Source organism: Anabrus simplex, chromosome 1, assembly GCF_040414725.1.
Source record: "Anabrus simplex isolate iqAnaSimp1 chromosome 1, ASM4041472v1, whole genome shotgun sequence".
Lineage (NCBI taxonomy): Eukaryota > Metazoa > Arthropoda > Insecta > Orthoptera > Tettigoniidae > Anabrus > Anabrus simplex.
In genome coordinates, this window is record NC_090265.1 from 903,991,254 (window position 1) to 904,004,816 (window position 13,563).

At 39.5% G+C, this 13,563-nt stretch overlaps 1 protein-coding gene across 1 annotated transcript in view; it reads left to right on the forward strand.

The window, feature by feature from the left end:
* Positions 1 to 13,563, forward strand: part of LOC136874673 (uncharacterized) — a 158,735-nt gene that overhangs the window by 41,099 nt on the left and 104,073 nt on the right. Inside the window, exons 4-5 of the mRNA XM_067148314.2 lie at positions 4,742 to 4,863; positions 10,096 to 12,195. Coding sequence (XP_067004415.2) covers positions 4,742 to 4,863; positions 10,096 to 12,195 — 2,222 coding nt within the window. The remainder of the gene's footprint in view (positions 1 to 4,741; positions 4,864 to 10,095; positions 12,196 to 13,563) is intronic.

Genomic DNA, 13,563 nt, shown 5'->3' on the forward strand with positions numbered 1-13,563 from the left:
TTAATTATACCGAATAATACTGCAAACAAACATGGCAAAACAACATCTCAAAGGACGAAAATTACGTGCATTTTTGCCCTGGAGGTTACCTCCGTGCGCAACTAGTAACGAATTTTCGCGCGACTAAAGAAGGGTTAAAAGAAGGTTAAAAGAAAATAGGCTAGATATCACAAGAAATAATAATACATTTGTGTCTTTAACTAATATGTCAAGAAATAATAAATGAATATGTTTAAAAATGCTAAAATGTCAAATTAATGCAAGAATAACAGAAAATATTTATAAAACAGCAGACATAACAAATTCCTTAGTGGACCCTTGGAAGCACAACCTGGAGCAATGAAAAGAGAAGTAAGTATTACTGACTTACAATTTTAACTTGAAGGAACAGAGGCCTAACATGATTTTATAGAGATTTGTGAAAAATAGACCACGAGAACAAGCATATTAACCTTCACTTTCTGAAATAGTCCGGCACAGTAGTTTGCTTCTTCTTGCCCAGATGTCTCGCGGAAAGAAGTTTTCCCTCAATTTGGTTGAGACTATTGATGAGGTCTTCATCAACGACGAAGGAGAAGAAGTACTGGCGGACAATATCCAGTCCCTCAACTGCTGCCCCAAAAGTTGGTTGTGCTGGATCCTCTTCTTCTTCTTCCTCTTCAGTACTTTGTCTTTTTACATCGTCACAAAGGTCTCCAACATCAATCTGTGGTGCTGAGGTGAGGATATCATCACGAGTAACAAATGCTTCAAATGTTGTGGCATTCAAGTCCTTTGATACAACCCCCCAATCTTCCCCAGTGTCATCAGTAGTGTAATCTTCATTAAAAACTTCTGAAATGGTACCAAAACCTGTATGACTAAAGCAGTTTTGAATGGTGTCCATTGTCACTAGTTGCCATGCTTCTACAAACATATGCATGGCTTGGAGTATATTCAAATTCACTTCCTCATTTCTTTTGAGGAAGGAAATAGCTCTTTGAACCAGGGCCTTCCTGTACTTCACTTTCACAGAATGAATAATGCCATGGTCCAAAGGCTGCAGATGACTAGTGCAGTTAGGACGAAAGAAAACCACTTTGATATTCTGCAGGAAAGATGTATCTGAAGGATGAGCTGGACATCTATCACCAGCATCCTTCCTGCCGATCCCATCTTAGCATCCAGGCTTCGTAAAGATTTTAGAAATATCTCCGATGTCAGCCACGCATTTTTGTTAAAATCATGTTTACACGGGAGTGTACGGGTGTTCTTGAAACATCTTTGATTCTTAAATTTTCCAGTTATTAGTGGGGGTTAATATTTCACTCCCATCACTGTTAACACACAACAGTGCTGTCAATCTTTCTTTAATTTTATGCCTCCGTGGCATTTTTCTCTGCGTCTTGGACGGGAACAAATTGTAAAACACTCCCATTTCATCGGCGTTAAAAGTATTCGGAGCATCATATCCTTCAAGAAGTGTAGGAAACATACTCTTTTTCCATTTCACAACTGTATCGTAATTAACTTCCGCACTCTTGCCACACCTGTATTGCAATGAAAGATTGTGCCACTTTTTGAAACGATCAAACCAGCCATTAGCAGCATGGAAATCGACCAAACACAGCTTAAGTGTGACTTCTCAAGCGTTTTGTTTAAGTAGTTAGTTCCCATCATTTGGAGCCTTCTCACTCCTTTTTCCCTTGGACCATTTCATTAAAGTGTTTCCAAGTTCCTCATACGCCAAAGAACGACGAATATTCTTCCATATTTTTGCTCCAGAACCGCACTTTACTTCCACTGTCAGAATAGCTTCCTTCTGTTTCATGATGCCAAACAGCGTAGAGGGTGCAAAGTCAGTTTTTTGCCATCTATGACAAAGGTACTTGGCTATTCCTTCTGACATCATTAATTATGATATAGATGTTGATTCCCATAGGGAATCTGAAATATTTGTTCCGTATGAGTAAAGTATGAGTAAATTTGTAATACCAATATTTTAATACCAATATAAAATATTGGTATCACAAATTATGTCGATCTTTTGTTGAAGAGTCAGCTTCTTAAGTTTCGCAGCCATAATGAATGTAGTCTGCCGTAACTCGCAGTACAGCTCTTATCACAGACACAAATGTAACTCGTAGCACAACTTGCAACACAGGAACAAGAACTGTGAATTCCTAAGCAGCGATGGTGCCGCAAGTCGAAAATGCCTAGCCGGTGTAACAGCACTGTGGCTATAGGTTAAGGCAGCTGACCTTACTGAAGACATAACCATTAAATATCGTTAGTGAAGCTTCTCCTTTTTCAGATAAAGATGACTGGACATAGGATATTTCATTTCATTATGGGATTATTTATACACTTTTAAATTTATCATCATCATCGATTGCCATTATTATGGATGATATGAAATATAATGGTAGAAATCTCGTAGGCTTGATGTACAATATGAAAATCATTTTTATGGATATTTTAAGGTTAACTAGTGACCCACCCCGACTAAAGCAGTCCTAACTCCTGAACCATTCATGCAAATTATTTATTTTAAAGATTATTTTTAATTCTTAGGGAGTCCTAGAGGAGGTTAAATACTTTATTTGGATGTAAAATTTGGGTAAAATCTCTATTTATTTATTTATTTATTTATTTATTTGTTTGTTTGTTTGTTTGTTTGTTTGTTTGTTTGTTTGTTTGTTTGTTTGAAAAGTGTTTTTTGCCAGGTTGAGTGGTTCAGATACTTGAGGCGCTGGCCTTCTGACCCCAACTTGGCAGGTTCGATCCTGGCTCAGTCCAGTGGTATTTGAAGGTGCTCAAATACGTTAGCCTTGTGTCTGTAGATTTACTGTCTCATAAAAGAACTCTGGCGGGACTAAATTCTGGCACCTCGGCGTCTCCGAATACCGTAAAAGTAGTTAGTGGGACGTAGAGCAAATAACATTGATTGATTGAAAAGTGTTATTTTTTTTACCACCTACTGTGAACTAAAATCGTTCTAAAGGGCAGATGGTTGGAGTAAGTATATGTCCTCGCAGACTTTTTTTTTAATAGATGACGGTTCAGGCAGTGTAAGCCTTGGAAAGCATGACTTTCTGCTTATTCCGTATTTTTTCTAGAATATATTTTTATTTTGTTCATCATCCTTAGCCATTTTCAGTTTCTAATTGCTTTTAATCTTCTAAAATATATCTTTGACTGTAAATCACGTGAAGTTTGCAAGAGACCTTTCCCCTAAATGTTTATATTTCATAAAGTTACTTGTGTCTCGCTGCATGTATACGTACGTCAAATATGCCTCTAGGCCGTACAGCTAGTCTCACCAGAAACCACACTTCGCTCCCATACAGCTGTCATTTCAGTACTACCTACAGTTCAATGGACATAACTAACCAACAGCATCTAGCATGATAGTGACTGCTACTTGCCAGTAACAGTGATTTCCAGAGGCCGTGCCATTTTATTATGGTTCCACACATCGCTAAAGGGGCCCTTTCATTTAGCGTGTTAACTTCGGACTGAGATTACATGAAAACGAAAATTAATTAACATTTAAAACAAGTTTAGAAAAGGTATTTTATCTCAAATTTTTGTTACAACGGGATTTGCGATTGTAATTTATATGAAATATATTCATTAAAAGCGGACCTTTCATTATGTCAGGGTTCATTAGAAGGGGGTTTAAATAACATTGTGCTTATGGTGTTTGGCTGGGCCTTACGAAAATCTTTGTTAAAATCGGGAATTCCTTAAAAGCGGGCATGTTAAAATGGGATTCTACTGTAAAATTGAGGGCTATTATATTAATGTATTGGCGATGTATCATTCAATTTTGCCGTATTAATCACCATGAGCACTGAATAAGGGCTCAGTACGTCTACCGCTCCGTTTTGTTTCCCCTTGTGGGTGGGGGTGGTAGAATAATATGAATGGTACCCCCTGCCCGTCATAAGAGGCGACAAAAAGGGGGACTAGGGATTCTGAACTTGCAAGCGTGTGTTGATGACCATGGTTCCTCTAGCTGAGTCTAGTATTGCTGCCACTTACATGTCAGGCTCCTCACATCTTTCCTGTCTGACCACCTTTGGTCAACTCTTGTTTTTTTTCCGACCCCTACGGTATTAGTCTTTTGAAGCCTAGGGAGTCTTTCATTTTCATGACCTCTGTGGCCCTCCCTTTCTTTTGGTGATACATTCATTTTTCAAAGGATTGGACCTTTTTTGTTTTTCCTCTGTGATTAGTGTTAATTGAGGATGGTTGGCCAGTTATAATTCCTCTTAAAGCAGTAATCACCACCTCAGCCCTGTTTTCTGATACAGAGTTGGGGATGAGGTGACAGAAAATTATATGGCATGCTTTTTACGGCCGAATGCTCTTCCTGTCGTCAACCTCAGTTAAGGTGCTAGTGAAGATAAAATGAATGATGGTGAATGAAATTGGGTAAGGAGCTGGAAGGCATTTGCTGTGGCCTATGAATAGGAGCTCTCCTTGCATTTGTCTGGAAGAGAAAATGAGAAGTCACAGAAAACCATTCTTAGGACAGGTAATGGTGGGATTTGAATTCACTCGTCTCCCGAATACAGACATTGGCTCTATAGCTGTAGTGTGTTAACACGCATGGCAACTTTGCTCGGTTGAAGTGTAAGATGGATGGTGGAAAAAAATTAAAATGAGTTAAATACTTTACTCCTTCAACAATTGTGTAAGTTTCTTCCCAGGTTTGTGTGGTTTTTATATCTACATATTTTTTTTATTGTTTCAGCTTTGAGACTTATGTTGGTTCATCAACACAGGCAGAGAGGTCTTATCTCACTATTACTACAGTGCCGTCTCTTAATAAGTGTCAGGACTGTTCCGTTGTGGCAGCATCTTATGAAGAAGAAGGTAACCTGTTATGTTAACTATTCAGTAGTATAGTTTGTCTATTTCTTTCTGACAGTATGTTGTCATGTCCAAGTTAATGCAGATTTGTTTGAGTTTTTAGGATTGTGGAATTTAAAAACTGATGAATATTTCAATCTATAAATACTGCAGATAATTTTGAAGTGTAATTATACAGAACTGGATACAGAGGTATACCAAGAAAAGAAGAGTATTTATAAATAATCCACAGTAAATTTCTTCAGAGATAAATATTACTTTGAGTCAATCAAGTTTTATGGTCTTCTACTGGGAACTCGAGGTGTCATACCAAGGTTCTTTGAAGATTTTAGGAAGAAATTTGTCTTACCATCCTATCTTAGAGATGAGGTTGTAGTCATCATCATCATCATTTCTTCGCTCCAGCAAGCCGGGTGCGGTTGTGTACGAGCCTCCTCAAGTTTGTTCTATCCATCCACATATGCTGCTCATATATGTGACACCAGTTCGCATCTCTAATTTCAAGGTCTTTCATTATCTGTTTTTCCCAAACATCACAAGGTCTTCCTCTTGTCTCTTCCCAGGAACATTGTGGTCAAAGTATGTTCGAGGAGTCCTGTGAGGGTTCATTCTTTTCATGTGACCATACCATTGCAATCTCTTCACTTCTAGAGTCTCCAGCAAGCTTCTTTCCAATCCAAGCTGTTGTCGGATATCCACATTCCTTATTTTATCCATTTTTGGTTTTTTGTAGACAAGAACGGAGAAATTTCAATTCTGTTGAAGACGACTCTTTGTTGGTCCAGTAAGTTTGCTGGTTTCAGGCCATACATCAGTATAGGTACTAGATATATTTTGTACAAGCTGATCTTGGAAACTAACGGAAATGTTTCATCCCAAAGTATTTGACGTACAGCGTGATAGAATTTGGAAGCTTTCTGTATTCTGTTACTAATTCTGTTACTAATCTCTTGATGACAGAACACTATCTAAATACTGGAAGTTGTCTGCAATATCCATCTCCTCTTCTCCAATTCTTAGATGAACAGGTTTCTACTCATCACCAAGCTAACTGTCTTCGTTTTGCTGATTTTGAGACCAAAGGTTGTAAAAGCTTCATGCCAGAGATCTAGTCTAGTTTGTAGTTCTGCTTCTGTCTCACCCCATACCATTACATCATCAGCAAAAACCAGGGCATTAGTTGTTGGATCCTTTCTCTTAACCGCTTTTAAAACTTCATCCTTTATGATTATGAAGAGAAGTGGTGAAAGACAACTTCCTTGCTGGACTCCACTCTTCGTTTCAAACCAACCTGACCTTCCATCCTGGACCTGGACACAACACTTGGTTTCATCATATAATCGTTGTATTCGTGCTATGATGTCATCGGGCACTTTCTTATGTCTCAAACATTCCCATATATGCCTGCGTGGTACATGGTCATATGCTTTCTCGATGTTCAGAAAAACAGTTATAAGTGTTTTACCTTTCTCCCAATACTTCTCATAGAGCATTCTGGTGGCAAAAATGAGGTCTACAGTTGATCTATGACGTCTAAATCCATGTTGTTCCTCCTCTCAAGTGTAGGTTCAACATATTTTCTAATCCTGCTCTCAAGGATGGATTCGTAGATTTGGAGGCCATGTGACAGCAGAGTTATACCTCTGTAGTTGGTACATTTCTTTCTATCACCTTTTTTCAACAATGGGATGATGACTCCTTGCTTCCAGTCATTGGGTATTACATTCTCTTTCCAGATTCTATTTAGTACCCTGTACATCTGCTGTTGTCCTACCTCTCCTAGTGCTTGGATCATCTCAACACTTAATTCATCTGATCCAGTTGATGTGTTGTTTTTCAGCTTAGATATTGCTGTCTCTACTTCGAACCATGTCAGATTAGTGGTATTTGTGCTGCCAAAATCATAAGGTTCATCGTCTAATGGGGTGACATTTTCATAACAGTTCAGCCAAGTTTCAAAGTGCCTTTGGAACTCCTGTAATATTTTGGTCTTATCCCTAGTCACCATTAGGAAGTTCTACAGAATGGATAGATTCATTTTGAGTTCTTCTATTCTTAACAATACTGTATAACAGTTTTTTATTTCCATCCTGCGTTATTTTGGTAGCCAGATCTTACGTGCATTTCTGCTTTTCAGCTACAACCAACTGTTTGACATGTAATTTTTTCTTTCTGTAAAGTGACAGATTCTCCTCTATTTCTTGTTGATCTCCCCGCGTTCATGCTTGATATAAGGATCTTCTTGCACGGTTTCTGTCATTGATAGCCTTTTTAATATCATCATTCCACCAGGCAGTTTCTTTAGGTTTTCTTATTTGACTCTGTCGTCCACATACTTTTTCTACCGGGCGAGTTGGCCGTGCGCGTAGAGGCGCGCGGCTGTTAGCTTGCATCCGGGAGATAGTAGGTTCGAATCCCACTATCGCCAGCCCTGAAAATGGTTTTCCGTGGTTTCCCATTTTCACACCAGGTAAATGCTGGGGCTGTACCTTAATTAAGGCCACGGCCGATTCCTTCCAACTCCTAGGCCTTTCCTATCCCATCGTCGCCATAAGACCTATCTGTGTCGGCGCGACGTAAAGCCCCTAGCATACTTTTTCTGCTGTACCAACCACAACCTTCTTTAGAGTATCCCATTCTTCATCTACCAATTTCAGTTCTTTTCTTGGCAACAACCTGCGGACACCTTCCCTGAATTCTTCCTTTACACTTGGCTCGGTTAGTCGCCAAGTTTTTATTTTTGGGACTCTTTTGTTACAGGCTTTGGGAGGTCTTTTCTCTGCAATAACTGCAATCAACAGTCTATGGTCTCCACCAAGGTCTTCACTTGGAATGACCTTAACATCATTGACATTTTTCCATACATTTTGATCTATCAGAATATAATCTATTACTGTACCTATTTTATCATCTCAGCTATATCTTGTGATTTTATGGGAGTCTCTTTTCTTGAACCAAGTGTTACTCACTATCAGGTTTTTTTCTCATGAATAGATCTAGCATACACTGAGCGGCACGAAAAACGCAACACCCAATAAATGATGTGTAATTATCTGTTTAAACGAAGTGAAGCACTTCAACTGTTGTTTTTAGACGGGGTATGCTATTGGCGTTGCTTTGCGAGTAAACAATGAAGTGTTGATTGTTTATTACACTAGCCTCAATTGTTTTTCCCGCGCAACCTGGAAAACACATCGCTGGATGTGAGCCAATAATGTTTTCCCGCTCTTGTAGCGCTTATTGTTGTACCTTTAATTGTTCCCCTTTCAATCACATGTGTTTGCAGGATCTTTCTGTGATTCTCTTAATCAGCTTTCTGGAGTAAACATGCCGTTAAGCCCTGAACAAGCTGTGAAAGCTGTTGCTTTGGTGGAAGATGGTCGCAGTATGCATTACGTTGCAGAAGTGTTGAGTACTACACCTTCTACAATTTCCAGAACCGTACGAAGGTACAGGGAAACTGGAGGCTTTGCTAGGAGACCAGGATCAGGCCCGAGAAGAGCAACAATGAAGAAAGATGACCGCTTCTTACAACTTCAAGTTCTCCGCAACCATCACACCACCACTATTGAAGCACGAAATCGACTCCCAAGTTCGAGGGGTCAATGTTAGTGAGAGAACCGTTCAAAGAAGACTGGAAGAAGCCAATCTTCAGTCCAGAAGACCTGCTAGAGGACCGGAACTCATCAGAGAGCATCGCACAGCTCGACTGCGTTTCTCAAGGGAACATCTTGGCTGGACAGAACAACAATGGGATCAAGTGTTGTTCACCGACGAGTCCCGATTTGGCCTCCGATCACCTGACGGAAGAGAGAGGGTCTGGAGAAGGCCAGGGGACAGGTATTCCCCTTGCACATACTCATCCTGGACGCCTTTTCACGGTGGTTCTGTGATGGTGTGGGCAGGAATCAATACAGCTGCAAGGACAGATTTAGTCTTCGTGGAGCATGGGAGCCTTACCGCACGTCGGTATGTGGAGGAAATCCTTCTGGAGCATGTTGTGCCTTTCGCTCCGTTTATTGGTGATGGTTTTACACTAATGCACGCCCACACGTTGCGAGAATTGTGCAACAGTTCTTGGTTGAAACAGAGATTCATGCTATGGTTTGGCCTGCTCGAAGCCCCGATTTGAATCCCATTGAGCATGTTTCGGACCAGCTGGGGAGAAGAGTCCGTCAGCGCTATTCAGAGACCCTACAGGACCTACGGAACGCCCTCCTGGAAGAATGGGAGATGATTCCTCAACAGAACATTACCGCATTAATCAGGAGCATGCCTGAAAGGTTGAATGCCATCATTGCTGTAAGAGGTGGCAATACACGCTTTTGAAGATGCGAACAGAGGTTTCCGAGATAGTCTCCGAGGTCTGTGAAGTGAAAGTGTGAAGTGTGTAACATTAAAACAGAGTGCTTACTCAAAATATCCTTAAAATGTGCATCTCTCGTTAATTTGTTCAATTTGTTTATAATCGTCTTTTCTTTTCATTGTTAGACCGTTAGATGGGACCGTACCACAATATTCCATCATAAGATGGTGGATTAGTGTCATAAAAGTGTCATAAATTTAGAATACATTTCAGTTTTTGAAAGAAATTGAAGTGTTGCGTTTTTCGTGCCGCTCAGTGTATATTCTCCCTCTTCATTTCTGTTTTCCATTCCATGAGGGCCCAGTATGGATTCATATCCTGTTCGTTGTGAGCCAACTTGTGAATTAAAATCACCCATTACAATTAGATTGTCATACTCAGTGTGTTCTTCCAAGTTATTAAGGAAGTTGGCCTTTTCCTCTTTTGTAGTGGGGTTGTAGTGACTGAAGAAGTTCTGCCAAATTTTAAATCGCCGTCTTAATCCCAATATTTCATTATTATTTACTATAGCTGTTATATAAAATTTCTGTTAGTGAGCATATCGAGTCCTATGGGGCTATCTTCATTGGAAGGCAGTTTTGAAAATAAAAATATATAAACTTGATTTTAAGATAGTGTGAAATGAATAAAAGTTTTGTAATATTTTCCATCCCCTAAACAGCACTCCTACAGTTTTGATTCATTTGCTTTATGGTATTCTTATCTTGTACAACTGACAATGCAATTTTTAATAGAAAGTCAAGTCTAGGTAAAATTCGTAGTCATCCAGCAGATTGTTCATCAAATATTATCAGTAAATTTGAAATTGGATATTCATTTGAATGAATTCTAGTTTCTTTTTAAAGTTCACTTACTTTTCTTTTTTCCAGATCTTGCTGCTAACTGGGACACATGTGTACGTTTCAGCTGTTTGAAACACAGTCTTACAGTGCATAGTACGTTTGATGTTGTGTCACCATATCCAAAATTTGAACCATCAGTCAGCATGAAACGTGATGGTATGGTGGTGTTTAACACTGGCAATCAATTGCATGTACTTAGTGTTGAGCTAGAACATGTTAACAACAGTAATAGTACAAGTGCTACAGCACCTGATCCATCAGAGAACATTGAGGAGCCGTCCAATAATGACATTGTGTTCCAGATAAAACAAGAAGTAGATTTCAATAATGGTGGTCAGGAACACTGGTTGGACGATGTGAAACCTTTGGCGAAGGATGTGTTTGATAATATACCTCAAAATTCTTGTCTCTGCAATATCAGATCTCGTAGTGTAAGTCCCAGTTTATCGTGTGTCATTGGTGACAAGATTGGTGCTAATGTTTCCTATGTTAAGACTGGCATGACAAACTCTACCTCAGAACGTACAATTGATAAAAGCAAGTTTGAAGACGAAGATGACGGGGATGAGGACTCAGTACCTTTTAAAGATGTGATAGAATCAAAGAAACTACTTTCACGTTATAATATGCGTTTCGTCTCCAGTGATGGCAGAACTACTTACGGTTTTAACTGTGATAAATGTGGGAAATGTTACTATTTACAGAGTGATGATAAAGACTCTGATAAACGAATGGGTTATTCTGAACTAGAAATTTTAGAGAAAAGTATGAAAGAGAGAATTGCAGAGGAAGCTCACAGTGGGCGTGTTACTAGGTTACAAACTACACGAGAACGACTAGAGTTAAGTACTGATGGTTCTTTTGACGAAGATTATGAAGAGGAGAGTTGCCGTCCTCTAAAGAGGCAGCTACGCCTAATGGATGAGCGCTTATGGGGAAGAGATGGGCATGTAATGGATTCTACTCAGGAACTAAATATTTCTTGTGGTGTAATGAATTCAGGTTTAGAAGGCAGCCAGTCGAATGTTACATTAATGTCACCTGTCCAGAAACCACTTCTAGTTGTAAGTACAGATGAGATCAAAAATGAGGAAAACCATACCTCTGGCCGAAGAAGAGGTTTGAGCCCTTTGCGACTGAAGCGTTCACGATGTGGAACAGCTGTTAAACTGAGTAGCCCTTTACCACCTTCTTCTGTAACTACTAGGTGGCATAGTAAGATGGCTGCAGAAGCAGAGAAAGCATACGAGTTCACGGAAGATTTGCCAGAGACTGCTTGTGAGAAATTAAGTTCCTACCGGCGGCGACGTTTAGCTGATAAGAAATATGAGTTTTGTGAAGAAGGGGAAGATGCGGAAAATATAGTTCCATATCGGTTACATCGTCGACGTGAATCTATAAGGTTGCGATCCCCTCCTGTAAATATTCCTCCATCTCCAGTCGTTCCAAGTCATAGGCGGCGCCGCCAGGAATCTGATTCATCAGATGCTTTCTCAGGGCCACGTTCTCCTTCTACATCTTCATATAGCACTCTGGGAAGTGATATTCAATCAATATCACTATCTTGTGGCCATCCAGAGACAGACAAGGTTGTGTTACGGCCATTGAACCAGAATATGTCTGCTACTTTACTCCTATCACCTCGTGATCGTGATCCTGTAAGTAGTGACCGATCCTCACCCCCAGTGTATATCCCACAATCCCCACTTATTAGGCGTCGTCTTCATGAGCCTGACTCTTCTGATGTAGTTTGTGGTCCGCGATCTCCTACCACTTCTACATACAATACACTTTCGACAGATATTCAGCCGTTACCTCAGTCAGCTGCTGCTTGTGTTGACCCTGATAAGGTTGTGCTTCGACCCGTGAGTCAGAACTTGTCAGCTTCCGATCGTTCAAAAACCATCTTGAACAGGAAAGCATCACAACCTGAGATGGTTTCTGTGTCGGAAGATGCTTCTCTTCCAGTTATAGGGGATGCAGTGGTAGAAGAGGCTGCAACCACTGGTGGGGATGCAGCTGATTCTAACACACAGGCAAGCAGTGCCGGGCGATGTACTGTCCAGGTTAAGAGACGCTTCCTAGAAGTAGATGATGAACTTATCTCTGTCATTACTGACATAGAAGGTGAGGGTTTTTGTGTTTTAAGAATTAGATAAGAAAGAAATATGCATGTTAATAATTTGTACATACTGTTACTATGTCCTTCCAGTTTGTATATTATTATCTACTAGTTGTGCATATCCTATGCCATCTGACTTTGTAATGCAGGATGTCAGTTAAATAATCTAGATACAGTGCTGCTAAGTTGACAGTATATTACTCCCTGGTGTGCTAACGAAATACAGTATACAAAGCTGGTGTTTACTTGGAAGGAAAGTACTTGCATAAAATTGGCTATGAAAGAAGCAATGACCATAACCTTCAGTCATACGTTACAATTTCCTGTCATGGGCCAACATATGTCAGAATCTAATCATAAGGTCACAGTTGTTGGACAGGACATTTAGATTCTTAAAGTAGCTGACAAGGGTGCCTTACTTAATATCATGGACAATTGTTTCATTCATTTAGAGCAATAGTTTAATCCTAATTTTAACCTCAGTGAGATTTCTGAAAAACATAACATTTTATTTGACACAATAAGTCCAGTCTACGATAAATGCAGATCGAATAAAAACTGAAACCCTCACTCTTAATACTTTTGCATTACCCCTTCTACAACCTCCCGTCTTTCCACTCCCAGCAGCCCCACCTTAGCTGTAACCACGGCTTACCCCTCCCACCTTTACTCCTCCTTCCTACTACCTGCGTCCGTTCCTATTCATGTCATTGTGGTTTTTGTCACCGGATTGGTAACATATATTGGACTGTATACTCATGGGGGTGAGTCTCATATAACATTACTCTTTCAGCTTTTTTTTTTTTTTTTTTTTTTTAACACATAGCTAATCCTCTTTTCTTTCAGACACTACTTTGTCTAATTTTATCCATATTGAAAAGAAATGCAACACCAGCCTATTTTTGTACTATACGATCTGCTGCTCCAACATTTAAGATGTTCCCCGTTATACAGCCATGTACATTCATGTACATCCAAATAGGTAAACACCTCATGTCATATAAATTTGATGTAATCTTTCATTTGGATGATTTTATATTCAATTGTAAACCACAAGCCAAGACAGTTTGATGAATTTTTATTCAGTTAATGTTTACTGTAATGCCATGACTGTGTAATAACTTTTATACCACATTTTTTATACAACCTTATGAACTGTTGTTTTTAATATTTATTAATGTACGTTTTGTTGTCAATGACCGTCAGATATTGGTTATAATGGCTGAAGATGACCTGTAGTAGGTTGAAACTAGTACCAAGATGTTGTAATGTTTAAATAACTCATATCTTCAACAAATGTGTGTTGAATAGCTGGACCTTTGCTTTACTTGATATTATAGCCATCAGTATCTGTTGTTCTGACTTGTTGATAA